This window comes from Hippocampus bargibanti, linkage group LG03 (assembly GCF_051943395.1).
Source record: "Hippocampus bargibanti isolate YZ-2025 linkage group LG03, ASM5194339v1, whole genome shotgun sequence".
NCBI classification, from domain to species: Eukaryota; Metazoa; Chordata; class Actinopteri; order Syngnathiformes; family Syngnathidae; genus Hippocampus; species Hippocampus bargibanti.
Genome location: NC_142736.1, coordinates 12,485,360 through 12,504,315, shown reverse-complemented (window position 1 = coordinate 12,504,315; position 18,956 = coordinate 12,485,360). Strand labels below are relative to the sequence as shown.

General features: G+C 41.5%; 1 protein-coding gene across 2 annotated transcripts; it reads right to left on the bottom strand.

The window, feature by feature from the left end:
* Nucleotides 1–66: 66 nt before the first annotated feature.
* Nucleotides 67–10,100, bottom strand: terb2 (telomere repeat binding bouquet formation protein 2). Of its 2 annotated transcripts, XM_088993232.1 has the most exons (6): nt 9,341–10,100; nt 8,840–8,921; nt 8,627–8,766; nt 4,065–4,120; nt 3,837–3,972; nt 67–3,757 (listed from the first exon to the last, which is right to left on the bottom strand). In XM_088993232.1, exons 1-6 carry the CDS (start codon nt 9,402–9,404, stop codon nt 3,717–3,719), a joined length of 519 nt encoding a protein of 172 aa, XP_088849358.1. In that variant the 5' UTR covers nt 9,405–10,100; the 3' UTR covers nt 67–3,716. The 2 variants fall into 2 exon arrangements, with proteins under 2 accessions (XP_088849358.1, XP_088849357.1); XM_088993231.1 differs by having other exon boundaries at nt 3,837–3,975; nt 8,840–10,100.
* Nucleotides 10,101–18,956: the final 8,856 nt, after the last annotated feature.

The following is an 18,956-nucleotide window of genomic DNA, read 5'->3' as shown; positions in this document are numbered from 1 at the left end:
GTGCAAGTGGGACTGCTTTTTCTTAATGCGGTTTAGTACCTTAGGTTATAGACATTACCCCTTTAAAATGCAGTCAGGTAGACTCGTTCAGTTTAACATGGCGGACAAGAACAAACATTTTCTAGAAACGAGACTGCCATATTAAAAGATAAGCATCATTTTCAAACTATCTTGCACACGTTATTCATTATAAATTATCAAGAACATATTATTTTAATTAATGCACTACAGCTGATGACAGCCCTTAAAACTCAAATGTAGCAGTTGAGGAATGTCACGTTTTGCAAGGTGGTGATGGCGGGTGCTGATCCCAAAAAGCAGGCAGGAGGTTGTTTGACAAATTGTATTAAAATAAAGGTCAGCAGGAACAAAATGTAAATCATCAAAATGATCTGAACAGAAAAAAAGTATCAAAAGAAAACCAAGTGTAAAAGTCCACCAAGGTTAAACAAACACATGCACAGCATACAATGCCTGTGATTGCAGAGAAAGCATGCAACAAACAATGAACCGACACCGGATGGTCGTGCCGGGAGTCCTTTTAGGTGTCACTGATTAAAACGACCAGCACCTGCTAGGCTGCAGGTAGAGCTGACGTCACTACCCGTTGGTTGCCAGTCCGCTACTGATCGGGACGACCAGCACCTGTGCAGGTGCAGGCGGGGCCGACAGCGCCACCCGTTGGTCGCCAACCAGATCATGACAAGGAAGGAGAACACACGATTGCATGGAGTCCGTCTTTATTCCAACTGCTAACAAGTGGATCTAACATAGGACATTGAAAATGCAGTAAAATATTCTCATCCTAAACACGCTCCCGCTGTGCACCTGCTGGGTGAGATGCCTGGTCGTAGTGCCCGCCAAAATGTAACCAATTAAAGGACAACCGACGTCTCCGGAAAAGTTGTGTCCATAATTTGTAAAATGGCTTCAAATGACTTCTACTGAGCATATATTACAAAGATTCCACCGCATATAGCGATATTTGACGTTTTAAGACTCTGAATATTGAGGAAGTCCTGTTTTTGAGTTGGTGACGAGTCCGTATGTGAGGTCACTAAAGGACCGCCCCTGACCGTAAAAAAGATGCATTGTAGCGGTCCTTCCATCACGTCAATGTATTTTGCTGTACTTGTTTGGTCTGGGGACCTCGTGTTGCACCCAAAAGCCGCCAGAAGAGGGCGTCCAAGCGCCATATTAGGAATTTATCATCCTGTGGAAACGGAGGTGGCCACAGGAGGTCGCCATTTTGTGCCTCTTTTTTGGGTAAGAGATTTCCCCCCAATGTTGCCTCAAAATGGCACAAATAAATTCTTTAATCGATTGCAAACATGTATGTTTTCCTCTTCAGAACTATTTGAATCATATTCATAACTGGATGTGTAACAAGAAAACATTCTCCGAATCTGAAGCCATTGTTTTGATTCACTAGCGATGCAAGATGTCTTGGCGTGACGTCACGAACTGGGGGCGGGACTTTCTGAAAATGCCCAATTCGCAGCTCAATTTTTTGCAGATTTTGGACACTTTAAGTCATTTTTATTGGTGTTTTGCATTTGACTAAAAATATCATACTGCAAGTTTTGGGTATTTTAGATGCTATAAAATGTTTTTCTGATGTCAGTTAACAAACAAAACAGTGACGTTGGTTGTCCTTTAAACATCTCTGTCGAGTTGATCTTGATCTTAGGTTTACTCCTATCTTTGCGATTAGTTTATTTCCTGTGTATGACAGTTTTCCATGTTCAGGACCGTTACAGCTACAGCTGTTCTTAAAGCGCTATATAAATCAACATTTCAAAAGGCCGTGGAAAATGGAAATAACTGAACAAATACATTGAAGTGTTCCTAAATTGACACGATATTAGCAACAATTCAAGTAATTTCACTGTCATACCAACAGATTTCAACATAATGTAGCACGAAATGTGATCGTCAAGGTCCAATGATAGCCAAGTAAATACCAAGGTTTGTGAAAAGGGAGATGCTAATTCATGGTTTTAAAATAAAATCGAAAATGTAGCAACTTTTGGATGCAGCAGGATAAAAATGCAAGAGGTGTGTATTGCACATACTATTACAGGTCTTTGTAATGAAAAGAAGAAACAGTTGAATGCACAAGGATGGAAAGGAAACGGGGGTTTGATGTCATGGTTTACTTTGCCTGAATTAGGCTTAACATTCTGCCGAGAGTATGTGTCTAAGAAACATTATTTTGCTAATGGCAAAATTGGATTGGATTGGATTGGATTGGATTGGATTTGCCTTTATTAGTCTCGCAGTGGAGCAATTTACATTTCACAGCAGCAAAGTGATAAAAGGAATGAAAGTAGAAAACAAAATACATGAGCTGCTGGTAAGGCAGCCACTCTCGCGGCGCCGTCTTGAAGTCAAAAGAACAAAAAAAAAACAAATATGACAACACAAAGACAATATAACACACAAAGACACAGAGTCATTCATTCTTTAGCACTTTCTGTACCCTCTTTGTTACATAAAGCAGTTCTAGATGAAAGAGGAGAGGATCAAAGCATCTTTTCACCAGTGGATCAGGGACATCATGGTGGAATATGCACGTCGACTACAAGCTAAATGTTGAAAGCAAACACGCAGCTGTAGCATCCATTGACAAAAAGAGATTGTCTTATATTTCCTGTCCCACATAAATCTGCTTCAACTCCAAGCCGCGACAGTTCCACATCCGCATCGGCGCTCTGCGCCGACGCTCCTTTCTTCTTATCGCGGGCTCCTCAAGCCATGCATCCATCCAGCCGCAGACTGTCCAACAGCACCGACCTTTCCATTCCAAAATTACACTTTATTCTTTATTCAAAGTTAGACCCTCCCCACGAAGCCTCAACAACTGGTGTAGTCTGGTATCTTGTTAAAGCTGGTCTTTGCCTTAAACTAAAATTTCATTACATGCCAACACCATGCCATCACAGCCATCCAGAATTCGTATCATCCTTAGCTGTAAATAAGTGTTCTGGGGCTGAGGTCATTCCAAACGGAAGCCTGTTGAAACAACAGCGACCAACTACTAGTGTGAAGAAAGTAGAAGAGTCTCCGGTCAGTGGATCTGCCAAAACCCTAAGACAGCAGAAGAAATTGCTGCTGGTGTTGTCCGTTTCCCCAGTCCTTTGCAGACTACTTTATGTTGTCTTCATGGGTAACACTTTATGACATCATCTCCCACTTGAATTGGGTGCATATGCTTTGGAAGATCCACACACATGACTACTACTGTGTGGTGAACACTTCACTACATAGTAGTCTTAGTACTTTCTTACCACCCAGAGCTGCCCGCCCAGGCCATACTGGGGAATTTTTAAGTGTTTCAAAATCCCATGTTTGTCTGTTGAGTAGTGGTGAAATGAGATAGCTAATGTCTAATTTAAACTGTCGTTTCACCAAAAGATGTTCTGTCTGTTCATTTTCAACACCGTTCACATCAATAAACATTTCTCTCTTTTATTTTATCATTATATTGTCACTATAAAATCAATTATATTAAGTGAGACACAAAACAATGTGGAATCCATATCAGAATCATGTTACAGGAATATCATGTGAATGTGTAAAGTCGATCACATGCTGATGCTTTAAAAAAAAAGCATTTCCTTTTCAGGGAATTACATTAATTTGCTGTCTGATGAGTTTGTTGTGCATCTGTGGGTGTTATACTTGGAACACGGAAAAACAACTTGGGTGGTGTCTCACCAGCACACGTTTGCAGGGTGTTTATGCTGACATATCCCTAAGTGAACAAGATACAAAATAAGTCCAATACGTACCTCAGCAATCACAATCCAAAAAAAGATAAACAAATAATTCACCTGTAGCAGTGTCACAGTTTAGGTCATCCTTTAAATCGATACATATGCACCGTTCAATACCGGATGTACACGTATTAAATGAGTCATTCCAGCTAGAAGAGGAATCGCTGTTGCTGGCAGCCTGATCGGCGAAACTCTTCTGGACACAAAGAGGCAGAAATCGGATTAATTAAGGTGGGCTGAGTTTTACAGATCAAAAACATCATCACTATGTGTCATAGGTCATACCAGTATAGGTGGTTGGTCATGCTCCCAAATAAGCCTTCCAATCACATTTCTCACTGCTTTAGGGAAAAACAACAATTACTCATAAGCATTATGCTTGTGGTTCCTTTGTTGTACGTGGCTGGTGAGTTGGGACAAACAGTGGGTCACAGCCTTAATACTGTTTAACTGGTTAATTATATTGAAATGTACATGCAATATCATCATCAGCTCCTAAATTTGGTGTTTTGAAGGAATGTTATGTAAAGATATGTACTTTATCTCTGTTTGTTAATCATTTAACCATCAAATACCTTTGAATGAATTACTAATTTTACTTTTGGTAAAAAACACATGAAAGATCGTCCCAAAATGTAACATTAGCCTGCCGTGCATGTTTTTGGAATATGAGAGGCCTGTATGGGAAAAAAAAAACAGGCAGGCATGGGAATATGCTAACTCCACACAGAAAGATCAGAGCCTTGAATGCGCCCTTGCATCTCAATGCTTTTGACTTGACGCAGACGTGCTAACGCATCAGCCACCACCCCCTATTTGAGCAAAATATTTTTGTTTTACTTTTCTCAGAACATGTTGCAACTTTGTCACCACAATGAAAAGATGTGTGACAACCGCAAATCATGGCCACACTAGATTAGGTACACTGACGTGCGAAGAACTAAGCTATATAACATTTTGCTCTTCCAAGTAGTGCATATTAGCCCTTAGTTATGTCTGACTGTTCAGAGGGTTATCCACTGATCAATATCACCTTACTTTAATCATGGTTATTCGTCATTGTTTCAGAAAACACAAACAATTAAATATGTTATAGTAATTCATCCATTATCCAATCAATATGAATGGGAGGAATGTCGGAGCCATTTGACTGTCATCGCTGGACAGCTCTGGGGCCATTGTGGTTTTTTTGCGCCTGTAATGGGCAGCATCTTCACAGCCTCGCTTTGTTCAGCGGTAAGATCGGTGCTGTTGGACAGTCTGCGGTTGGATGGATGCATGGCTTGAGGAGCCCGCAATAAGAAGAGAGCAGCGTCAGCGCAGAGCGCCGATACATATGTGGAACTGTCGCGGCTTGGAATTGAAGCAGATTTATGTGGGACAGGAGATGTGAGACAATGTCTTTTCGTCAATGGATGCTACAGCTTCGTGTTTGCTTTCAACAGTTAGGTTGTAGTAGACGTGCAAATTCCACCATGACGTCCCTGATCCATTACTGACATGGATGCTTTGATCCTCTCCTCTTTCATCTAGAACTGCTTCATGTCATCACAAAGAGGGTACAGCAAGTCCTGAATAATGAATGACTCTGTGTCTTTGTGTTGTCATAGTTGTTATGTTTTTTTTTTTTTTTTTTTTCCCCAAGATGGCGGCGCGTGAACACGCAGCGGCTCCCCTCTCCCGGCAAATTGCCGTTTTCATGTTTATTATGTTTGTTAAAGTAATTAGTAATAAGTGCCTTGCATGCTGGGTCCGAGAGGACAGTAATTTCATCTGTGCTGTATGTCATACATATTAGGATATTTGACAATAAAGCTGACTTTGACTTATATTTTGTTGATGAAATTCAAAATGTTCTTTTGTGTTGTCATATTTGTTTTGCTTTTTTTTTCCCCCAAGATGGCGGCGCGTGAACACGCAGCGGCTCCCCTCTCCTGGCAAATTGGCGTTTTCATGTTTGTTAAAGTCATTATAAGTGCCTTGCATGCTGGGTCCGTGAGGACAGTAATTTCATCTGTGCTCTATTTCATGCATATTAGCGTATTTGACAATAAAGCTGACTTTGACTCAATGTGGATGAGAATGTCAAATGAGAAAAAAAGTCTGAAAAAAAGGTGGGGTTCTCGGGGCATTAATTTCATCACTGAAATTCAACTGTATTTGTGAAAATAAAGTCCCTTGTTTAGTGGGCTACCAGTATGGCAAAAATGTTATATCAGTTTCATTTTTTGCCATGCTTCAAATACAGTAAAGTCTCGTTATATCGATATTCTCGGGAGTCGGAAAAAATATCGATATAACCGGACTATCGATATATCCGATCCTGCGGCATGTAAATTTTTTCCTTGCGTTCATAGAAATAGTATCGTACTAAGCAGTACTATCGATATAACCGATATCGATATAACGAGACTTTACTGTATTGCATTTGTTCATGGTAAAGTTTATGTAAGAGTTTCACCATTTGCGACACTTCTGAATGAATTTTCATTCTTCAATATGTATATATCATTATATTGTCAATTTAAACATAATATTGTATCATAGGATCAATCGATGAGAAGGTTTCTTCAGCCGTCATCTGTACAAAAGTGAAGGTTTCGGACGTTTCTACATTGAATGTAGGAACAATCAGTGGGGCCACAGGGAGGGGTCCTCTGCCCCCCCAACCTGAGAGTAGGGACCTATCATAGCTGTGTCCGGCGCCACCATGTCTGGACATTAGGGATATATAAATAGGGCCGATACGACCAGTCAGACTTTAGTTCGCTGACGAAGCCTCTTGGATAGGAGGCGAAACGTCCGAAACCTTCACTTTTGTACAGATGACGGCTGAAGAAACCTTCTCATCGATGGACCACTCCTGTACGACTGAGAGCTTACACAGACGTATCATAGGATCAAGGATGTAAATGCTCGAAAGAGGAAAAAAAACTGTACAGATAAAGCACAAAGTTTCAGAACAATAAAAGTACCATACCCATCTAAAACTCTTGTCAATTTCCCTCGCTCGACCTTCATCCTTCTTTTCTAAGACTTTCGCCATTGTATGAGCAGTTCGCGCTATCTACCTATGTCTCATGCACCATTACCAGCAGCTAACTGTTGAGTTACACTACGGCTTGTGAAAACCGATAGCAACCGAAAGCATGGCAAGATTTACTGCTAATCCGACAGTGTCATAAAAAAATTATGTGACTGTAAAGTGTCCTTGAGTTTTGAAAGGCGCTTATGAATGAAATATATTATTATTATTATACAGCAAAACTCAGTTGTACAATCGAGTCATCTGCCGCAAACACGTTTTCATGTTTATGTCACAAAACGCAATATTTACACTACGATGAGCTCAAGTACAGTATATGATAGTTGTGCTTGTGCCAGTACTTAGACTATAACGTAGAGTCCCCCCTCCTACACACACGCCAACCGAGACTCCGTGGAAGGCGGGCGATTGGAACACTGCCCATACCCTACCCCCTCCCCACTCCTGATTTTTCTCAACAGATTTGCGCTTGTCTCAAGAAGGTTCATTTTGAAAAAGTCGGAAATCCGCCGATCGGCGGAAAATTCTTATCCTTGAATCAACTTTTCCTCATAAGGGTGGCGGGCGTACTGGAAACGGTGCCAACTATCTTCGGGCATCAAATGGCATATACCTTGAACTGGCTGCAGGGATGTTGGATGACACACATCAACAAGCAACCGTTCACTCACAATCAGACCTAAAGACAATTTTGTGTGTTCAATCAATTAACCATGCATGTTTTTGGACTGTCAGAGGAAACAGAGAAAAAACAACAAAGCCACAGAGAAAACAGGACGACCAGGACCGGTTCAAAACCACAACCTGAGACAGATGTGCTACCCAATGCACCACACATTTAAAGGACACCCGACGTCACTTTTTGTTTCCTAACTGACGTCAGAAAAACGTTTTATATCATCTAAAATACCCAAAACACGCAGTATATTTTTATTCAAATGCGAAACACCAATAAAAATGACTTAGTGTCAAAAATCTGCAAAAAAATGAGCTGCGAATTGGGCATTTTTAGAAAGTCCCGCCCCCAGTTTGTGACATCACGCCAAGACATCTTGCTGGAGAATCAAAACAATGGCTTCAGATTCGGAGAGTATGCTTTCTTGTTACACATCCAGTTATGAATATGATTGAAATAGTTCTGAAGAGGAAAGCATACATATTTGCAATCGATTAAAGAATTTATTCCGTGTTATTTTGAGGCATCTGGACTGCAATGTAGCCTCCCAGAAAAGAGGCAGAAAATGACGACCTCTTCTAGAGATGACAGTGTATTGCGTTTCCAGCGGCTGATAAATTCCTTATATCAAGCTTGGACGCCTTCTTCTGGCGCAACACGAGGTTTTTAGACCAAACAAGCATTGACGTGATGGAAGGACTGCTACAATGTGTCCTTTTTTTTCGGTCAGGGGCATTGTTCCTTCAGTGACGTCACGTACGGACTCATCACCAACTCAAAAACAATCACCAACATCACCAAACATCACCAACTCTTTGTAAAATACACCCAGTAGAAGTCATTTGAAGCCATTTTACAAATTATGGACACAACTTGTTCGGAGACCTCGGTTGTCCTTTAAGTGGTAGAATTGCATTTCATCAACAAAGGGTTTTGGTGACTTGATTCAATGTGGTCCACATCCTAAAAGGATTACTGTTTTCTTTTGGGGTGGTGGGGCTTCAAATAACTGAGCCAGTGGACTGTTTTGATTGCTCTTTTCTGTGGTTTTAATGTGTGATTTGGTTATTCCTTCATTTTGGGACTTGAAAGGGCATACAGTAACATCTGAGTGAGAATCCTTACCATCCTGCACTGGGACTGGGGGCATCACATAGTGACCAATGCTCACTGACTTTGTACTCTGTCGCTTTTCACATACACTCAGGAACAAGCTGTGAAAAACGGTCAGCTTGTCTAAAACGTACTCCATGCTTTGAAAAACCCTGCAAAAAGAGCACAACTTTAGTATGCGACCGAACATGGTGGAATCGATATTGTAACAATTACGTGACAAACCTGAGTGTGTCGGGGTGTTGAGCATCATCACTGAAAAGATAATCTGCTGTTTTCCAACCTGTAATTATCCCATTTTCTACGACTAAAAGGAAATGAAATGTCACCAATTTGTTCGCGCTAATGAAAATGTTTACATTTATCGATGGCGTTTTAAATGGCGCGTTTAATGGTTGTTATGGCACTGTTTTATTTGTTCACTCAAATATCTATGTCCACACTAATAGTAGGTGATAATTACAAGTAAGTAGTAGTGATAAGTAGTGATAATTACAATTTCCGAAATGAAATGGCACAAAACCCCCAAATTAACTTACATATTTGAATGTTTCTATCCTTTGTTTAAAAAGTTTATTACATACCAGTAAACATCGATCCAACATCTGATGGATCGATGTTACATGGATAACCACCACAACCTTTAGCTACGGATAACCAACACAACCTTTAGCTACGGTGCTAACGTTTTTGCGTGTAAATATCCACTCTTAATGTTTTACTTACGCCAAAAATCCCGACGTGACTGTGAAACACTGCTTGAAAACCAGGCCTTCATATTTGCAAACATATCTACATCAACGACTTGAAATTAATCGGGTGTCTGTCAGTTAGTTGAGGCGCTACAGGCTGGTCGCCTACCTCACTGCCGAACACGCCGCCCCTAACTCCTGAACGTCGTTGAGAAATACTTATTGACTGGGCATTGCAACGCCCGTTTGAAATCAAAATTGCACTAGCTCCCGAGAGAAAATACCTCAGGCAAATCATACACAGGTCAACAACCTACATTAATTTATTAAACGAGGAAGGAAGAAAAAAGTTGCATTTCGTTTGTTTGACTCAACCAACGCAAGTATTCAATTAAACTTGTTGATGCATTTTTTTGAAAGGTCACGTTAATAATTACTTTTCATTTTATTCATTCATATGCAGTGACAAAACCCGTTGTTACATTTTGAACGTTGTACTGTAATTTCAAGATGTCTCCAACCTGAACACTTCTGTTGTCGCTTTGAATTTTTATTTCCTATGTATGGTTAAATTACTCGTTGACTTTGGGTATATAATTGGCATGTTTTTATCATAAATATGCAAAACATGAACAGGGTGGAGGGTTAAATATAAGTTTCCAGTGCTTAGATTCATGCCTTCTATACAGAAATGAACCACTAGATGGTAGCATTTTATAAGGTTCGTTTCAACCACTGTCCTCGTTGACGGCTCAAAAAACGTTTTTCTTAGACAGTACTATTCTACAATGGGTTTCAGGTAAAATCATGCAATGCTAAAGCATCACTTTTGGATTAATAATAATAATAATAATAATAATAATAATAATAATAATAATAATAATAATAATAATACATTTCACGTATAATCAAAACTATAGTGCTTCTGTCTGTCGCCCTACAAGAGCCCTACATAAAGCCACTCAAAATAGTGAAACGTTCAGCTTTTATTTGATGATATTATGCTGGGGGCTCCAGCTGCCACGACATTGAAGTACTTATAACGCAAACTGTTATGTTTTCAATTCCCATTTATTCATAACAGGTGACTGTGTGGAGCAGATCACCTCACTCCAGAGTAGCGAGGGTTCCAGAGGGTTGTGTTCCGTTCAGACGCTTGATGCAATCACACTAAAGCATACATCGCCTCCCTGAATATCCATTCCAGTAATATTATTTAGCCTTGTGTTTTATAACAGTGACAGCCTATTAAAGCAGTTATTGCAGTGCAGGAGTGCTGCCAGGATGGCTCCAATCCAAGTGATGGGCTTGAGACACTCTCACTCTGCCACCATATAATCGTCTCTTTCTCGGAATGTTATGGGCAATTGCGGTGCACAAGTTATATGACTGGTCCAAACGACTCAAAGCAGCGTTAACTCTGTTGCCATGACAACAGTGAAGTCACGCCCAGTGGGCCCCATGCAAAGCCCACCCATCATGTCGTGTTCAGTGTGCTCTTTGAGGAGCTGGCTGTACTTCTTAAACGTAAGACAATCTCCCATTTTAAAAGATTTTATTGGATCAAAACAACATATTAATCTATGTATCTACTTTATGCTGTTGAAATATATCATATTTTTACGTGCCGTACAGAGAAAATCGATTGCTCAATGGATACTACAGAGTACACTTCAATCAAACCGTATTTAGGATATTTTAAAATCTCAGTTATTGTCTGATTTGATCTCATACACATTAACTATTGAAACTTTGGACTATTAGTATTGAATTTCTTCTGATTTAATCAATTAAATAATAATTAACTCCAGGTCCAATCACTGATTTTAACTGCCCCTCCATGCATTCTGCACATCTACTTCTATGACACTATGCTGTATTGTATTTGGATCTTTTGCCATCAAGCAGTACAGTGATTCATATCGCACTCTCATGGAAAAGGGATTCGACCGGTCTTTGTTTCCATTATTTTGCTGCCAAATTTGTCCACTAAGCTTGCTTCTTGCTAGAGGACAACATGGTCAGTGAGTGCTAGTTAAAATGATCCAAAAATCCTATGGTGTCCTTTGTCACTAAGCCACGGTGACATAATCCTCATTGCTGCAGTGTTACTCTGGGAAAATAAACGTGGAAATCTTTACCCTTGATAAAGTCCAACTCCTGCACATTTTATTTGTAATATTTAAAGTAAGATTGTTACATTCCCTCTTCAAGTTTCTATGCAATCACGTGCATGCTCGAACAGGGAGAACAATGTGCACAATAAGAGCTATCTCATTGGGCACAATAAGAGCTATTTCATCAATAGTAAAAAAATACAACAATAGATACTACAGAACAATACATGTTTCTCTCATCTGTTGATGTCATTTGAATGTAAATTGCAATTGGCCCACACTTGAAGATAGCAAATTTTCAGCTCAGGGCTTCCTGTGTGGAATTTGCGTGTTGTCCCCATCCGTACTTGTGTGGGTTTTCTCCAGTTACTCTGGTTTCTTCCCACATTTCAAAAATATGCGTGCTAGATTAATTGGATTGGATTGGATATGCCTTTATTAGTCTCGCAGTGGAGAAATTACATTTCACAGCAGCAAAGTGATGAAAGGAATGAAAGTAGCTATCCACTACCCCGCCGTGTCAAGTGAGAACAAGTTCAACCAATTTTTATACAGTTTTATAAAACAGCTGTTTATGAAAAAGATTACAAATTATCCCAGAAATTAATAAGATCAATCATCATCAAGCTTTGTGGTTGAACACCTGCCACGTGAACCTTCGTGAAGCCCTGCCAAGCCTAAACCCCCCCATCGCGGACCCTGACACATCAAGGCAGCAGGCGTGGAATCGCAGGTGTTGAAGGATTAAGGGCCGCCGCAGGATGTGGTTTGATTGTTCACGTCGTCTTTCATGTGCTGTCTCTTGGGTTTGGAACATACTGTGGAAAAAAGGATTGATAGCCCAGTGTGACCATTGGTAAACCGGAAATATGATGTGACTTATGCTTGCACTCACTCACCCAGCAGCATAAAGTTGGTAATCCTAGACAAACACAATTTTAAAAAGTGGTTCATATCCACTGAGCTGAGTTGCTGCTTCGTGAAAAAGGTTTTTTGTTGAATTGACAGATATATTTTGTCTTGTACACAATTAAATCATCTGCCTCTAGATACATTTCTGAAGCAGACTACACATCTACGATACTCTAAAATGGAACCGGAACCAGATGATATTACTTTGTGCAATCAGCTCATCTCAGTGCGTTCTGTGGTTTTCTGAAGACGTCAAACCATTTTTGGCCACGGCCTTCATTTAGGAGGAAACCGCGCTGAGCCATTGCGCCTTCTCTGCAGCACGAATATGCCAGCGCTGTTTTTTATTGGGAGGAATGACGGTGCCATTAGACCACAGGTGAAGTAAAGGCCCGGGGTCCAGATCCGGCCCACCACACCATTTTGTTCAGCCCGTGAAAGCAAATCTAACTTGTGAAATTTCATGTTGCTAGCTAAAGTCCCAACCAAAATTTTAAATTGTCCCATGTCAACCAGAATAACAGTCATTATTTTCTACTTCAAATTTGAAAACTAGTCTTTTATCAATTTGTTGTGCGCTCCATATGTGATATGATGAGTGAATAAAACCTTCTAATGGCTTCTACAAATTCATAATGGCCCCAGAGAGGAAACCGGAACTACAATGTGGCCCGCGGCAAAAAAATGACTTTGACACCCCTGCATTAGACTGCCATCGCTGGACAGCTCTGGGGCGATTGTGCTTTTTTTTGCGCCTGTAATGGGCCGCATTTTCACAGCCCCGCTTTGTTCAGCGGAAAGGTCGGTGCTGTTGGACAGTCTGCGGCTGGATGAATGCATGACTCTAGGAGCCTGCGATGAGAAGAAAGGAGCGTCAGCACAGAGCACAGAATTGAAGTGGATTTACGTGGGACAGGAGATGTCAGATCATCTCTTTTCATCAATGGATGACACAGCTTCGTGTTTGCTTTCAAAACTTGAGTTGTAGCAGATATGCACATTTCACCATGACGTCCCTGATCCACTGTTGAAAAGGACGTTTTGATCCTCTCCTCTTTCATCTAGAACTGCTTCATGCAACAAAGAGTGTAGAAAATGCTTCGGATTGAAGATTGCCTGTGTCTTTTGTGTTGTGTCACCTTATTTATTTATTTATTTATTTATTTATTTATTTATTTATTTATTGTTTGACTTCAAGGTAGCACCGCGAGAGAGGCTGCCTTTACAGCAGGTCCTGTATTTTGTTTTTCTACTTCTTCCTTTCCTTTTCTCTTACTTTCATAAACTTATTTGCTGCAAAATGTACATTTCTTCACTGCAAGACTCATAAAGTCTAATCAAATCCACTTAACAAAATACATTTGACTAACTTCAACATACCATTTTCTTTTTTTTCTCCTTTTTTGTAGCTAGTTGTTGAAGTATAGAAACATACCAGAAGACACTGAACAACCAAAATCCCGCGGGATTTCCAGATCCAACTTGACAAATTGTGATAGTCAACCAGCCTGACATAGTTGTGGATAAATATCAGAAGACAGAAGTCATGATACATGAAGCAATCCAAACGGATCACCAAGACTGCTCATGACCAGAACACACTTGAATGTTACATCCTTCCTCGATTACTATCATCCAGTTCTCTTTTTGGAAGTGAATGAGTGATGGCCGCTCCTCGAAAGTGTCTACAACCTGGTCGATAATCACCCATTTCGAATAATGGATGAAATAAAATGAAATATTATTTCATTATGGTCTTGTATCCTATTTTTATATTTGTTATTAGATAGCAGTGCTGCAGACATGAGAAAATGTGATTCAAAAGATATGCCTGCAAGTCTTATTTTGATCCACACAATTACTGTATTCAAGATGATTGAAAATGTTTGCATGCTCTTTATTTTTCCTCCCCTCATGTCTGATTCCAAGCTAATTTGAGTTGACTGCTTCCATACTAAACAAAGGATGGGGATTCATATCGCCATGTACACTGTCAAATTAGGAGTGAATCATTTGCTCCCGTCGCAGAAAGTAACTCGATTGACCGTGATTTTAAAATTGTGAGAGGCAGACAATGCGTACATAATTTGCTGTGTTAAACACGGCAACACACAAACAGAAGGAGAAAAGTCACTGCTCTTTGCAAGCTATATGGAAATGTTGAAGCATTGATTTTAATGAGGGTCAACCTTCCATTGTATGATATTCATGTAGTGTATTTAATGGGAAATTTTATTTTCACAGTAGTTTTATCAGAATCAGAATGTGAATCATCTTTATTGCCAAGTATGTAGAACACACAAGGAATTTGTCTGCGGTAGAACACGCAGCACTCGTATCATCACAAAACATTGGAAAGAGGCACTATCGAGTTATAGTTTGTTTTTTCACTTATAATGGATGTTGGGTGCTTTTATTTATTTATTTATTTATTTATTTATTTGTTTATTTATTTTGCACTTGTTTTCTCGGAATGATGAACCAACTGGGGAGGTTTGTGCCGGGGTTGGCAGATCGAGACAAGCCTCTCCGAGACCTCCTGTCCAAACGGAACTGCTGGGTGTGGGGCGTCGACCAGGCACGAGCCTTTCAAGATTTAAAAGACGCGCTGACGTCCACACCGGTGCTGGCCATGTTTGATCCCAACAGAGAAAGTAAAGTCTCTGCAGATGCGTCGTCGTACGGGTTGGGCGGAGTTCTTCTCCAAAAGTGGGAGGAAGAATGGAGACCAATAGCTTACGTGTCACGCTCGCTCACATCTACGGAGCAGAGATATGCTCAAGTGGAGAAGGAGGCTCTGGGGCTGACCTGGGCCTGCGAGAGGTTTCGTAACTTTCTCATCGGGAAGCATTTCTTGATGGAGACGGACCACAAACCTCTCCTGAGTCTCCTGGGGTCCCAAGCCCTGGATACATTACCTCCACGGATACAACGCTTCAGAATGCGACTCATGCGCTACTCTTACTCCATCTCTCACGTCCCAGGAAAAAGCCTGTTGACAGCTGACACACTGTCTCGAGCTCCAGTGGAGAAGGAGGCGACACCAGATGACAAAGAATTGCTCGAAGATACGAACATCTACATCGACATGGTGATGGAGAACCTCCCGGCAACCACCAATTACCTCGAAAGGCTGAGAGAGCAGCTGCAGAGGGACAGCGTGTGTGCACGTGTGATGCAGTTGTGCAAAGAAGGCTGGCCTGAACAAGGCCCCAATGAACCGGCACTCAGGCTGTACAGAGCAGAGCAGGCATTCCTCACAGTCCACGACGGAATCCTACTGAAGGGACAGAGAATTGTCATACCTTCAACCATGAGAAATGATGTTCTCGTTAAACTGCATGAAGGTCACCAGGGCGTGGTAAAGTGTAGAGAACGAGTGCGGCGGGCGGTGTGGTGGCCTGGGCTAAGCCAACAGCTGAACGAGTTGGTTCTCAACTGCCGAACATGCTGCAAGGAGAGACTGAACCACAGAGAGCCAATGATTCCATCACCGTACCCAGGAAGACCATGGGAAAAGCTAGGAGCAGATTTGTTCATGCTCGGAAACAAGACCTACTTGCTGGTTGTAGACTACATGTCAAGGTATGTGGAAATAGCTCTGTTGGCCTCCACAAAATCGAACGAGGTAATCCGCCACCTCAAATCAATATATGCACGCCATGGGATCCCGGACCTTTTGGTTTCGGATGGAGGGCCTCAGTTCTCCGGAACAGTCTTCACAGAGTTTGCGGAGTCGTATGGGTTCCGCCACATTACAAGTAGCCCACGATACCCTCAAGGCAATGCCGAGGCAGAACGTGCAGTTCAAACGATCAAAAGCCTCTTGAAAAAAGCAGATGACCCCTATCTGGCCTTGCTTGCGTACAGGGCTACCCCTCTTGAAAACGGGTACAGCCCCGCTCAGCTTCTAATGGGGAGGAGACTCCGCACGAGGGTTCCCATCCTTCCTGTCCTGCTTAACCCAGCCATCCCCGACCGAGAAGCCATCATCCAGAAGGAAGATGAGAAGAGGACAAAAGATGCACAACGCTACAACACGCGACATCGTGCACAGAACCTCGTCAGACTCAACCCGGGACAGTGTGTGTGGATTAAGGACCAAGGAGCGGAAGGAGCCATCATCGAAAGACATGCTTCCCCACGATCATATCTGGTAGAGGGACCTCACGGGACCATCAGACGAAACCGGCGTCATCTCATCCCAATGAGGTCCTCGCCTGAGCAGAGTGGCTGTGATGCAGCGGAGCAGTCTTCGGGAAGCGATCCAGAAAGTCCATCAGCGGGACCACTACAGCACAATCTTCCAGAACCACCACCCACTCCTACTACCAAGACCAGGTTTGGGAGAGTCGTGGTGAAACCAACCAGGTTGGACTTGTGATTTTCTTTTTTTTCACCCATTTTCCCCCTACTTTCAGGCTCTGCTTGCAGGGTTGTTCGTTAAAAAAAAAAAAAAAAAAAAACAACGGGGGTGGGTGTATTCCGAATATTGAGATGTACTTGTACATGCTGTTCTGTTTGTCCATACAATGTTCAGCCCATTACAGAGCATAGAGGAGGATCAGTTATGATGGACCATCAAGTTATTGTTCTCAAATGGATTGTCTCAAATATGTTTGTTTTTCCTATGCGATCCCTTGTCACAGTCTGAGGGACGAGCAGACCTTTCAACCACGAGGCAGAATAATCCTCAAGGTCTGTTGAATCATTGGTAGTCTATCCAATGATTCTAGAAAGGGGAGATGTGGTGTGATTGTTGACAAGATCAGTGGCGCTGGGCGATGACGTCAGCAGGAGGCGCCAAGGACCAGCAGGGGGAGTGACTGGGAAGAAGCACAGCATTGGAGGCGAAATAAAGAGTTACCCACGTTAACGCACAGCTGGACTCACGTGTGCCTTATTTGACAACACGACACTTTGGACTATTAGTATTGAATTTCTTCTGATTTAATCAATTAAATAATAATTAACTCCAGGTCCAATCACTGATTTTAACTGCCCCTACATGCATTCTGCACATCTACTTCTATGACACTATGCTGTATTGTATTTGGATCTTTTGCCATCAAGCAGTACAGTGATTCATATCGCACTCTCATGGAAAAGGGATTCGACCGGTCTTTGTTTCCATTATTTTGCTGCCAAATTTGTCCACTAAGCTTGCTTCTTGCTAGAGGACAACATGGTCAGTGAGTGCTAGTTAAAATGATCCAAAAATCCTATGGTGTCCTTTGTCACTAAGCCACGGTGACATAATCCTCATTGCTGCAGTGTTACTCTGGGAAAATAAACGTGGAAATCTTTACCCTTGATAAAGTCCAACTCCTGCACATTTTATTTGTAATATTTAAAGTAAGATTGTTACATTCCCTCTTCAAGTTTCTATGCAATCACGTGCATGCTCGAACAGGGAGAACAATGTGCACAATAAGAGCTATCTCATTGGGCACAATAAGAGCTATTTCATCAATAGTAAAAAAATACAACAATAGATACTGCAGAACAATACATGTTTCTCTCATCTGTTGATGTCATTTGAATGTAAATTGCAATTGGCCCACACTTGAAGATAGCAAATTTTCAGCTCAGGGCTTCCTGTGTGGAATTTGCGTGTTGTCCCCATCCGTACTTGTGTGGGTTTTCTCCAGTTACTCTGGTTTCTTCCCACATTTCAAAAATATGCGTGCTAGATTAATTGGATTGGATTGGATATGCCTTTATTAGTCTCGCAGTGGAGAAATTACATTTCACAGCAGCAAAGTGATGAAAGGAATGAAAGTAGCTATCCACTACCCCGCCGTGTCAAGTGAGAACAAGTTCAACCAATTTTTATACAGTTTTATAAAACAGCTGTTTATGAAAAAGATTACAAATTATCCCAGAAATTAATAAGATCAATCATCATCAAGCTTTGTGGTTGAACACCTGCCACGTGAACCTTCGTGAAGCCCTGCCAAGCCTAAACCCCCCCATCGCGGACCCTGACACATCAAGGCAGCAGGCGTGGAATCGCAGGTGTTGAAGGATTAAGGGCCGCCGCAGGATGTGGTTTGATTGTTCACGTCGTCTTTCATGTGCTGTCTCTTGGGTTTGGAACATACTGTGGAAAAAAGGATTGATAGCCCAGTGTGACCATTGGTAAACCGGAAATATGATGTGACTTATGCTTGCACTCACTCACCCAGCAGCATAAAGTTGGTAATCCTAGACAAACACAATTTTAAAAAGTGGTTCATATCCACTGAGTTGAGTTGCTGCTTCGTGAAAAAGGTTTTTGTTGAATTGACAGATATATTTTGTCTTGTACACAATTAAATCATCTGCCTCTAGATACATTTCTGAAGCAGACTACACATCTACGATACTCTAAAATGGAACCGTAACCAGATGATATTACTTTGTGCAATCAGCTCATCTCAGTGCGTTCTGTGGTTTTCTGAAGACGTCAAACCATTTTTGGCCACGGCCTTCATTTAGGAGGAAACCGCGCTGAGCCATTGCGCCTTCTCTGCAGCACGAATATGCCAGCGCTGTTTTTTATTGGGGGGAATGATGGTGCCATTAGACCACAGGTGAAGTAAAGGCCCGGGGTCCAGATCCGGCCCACCACACCATTTT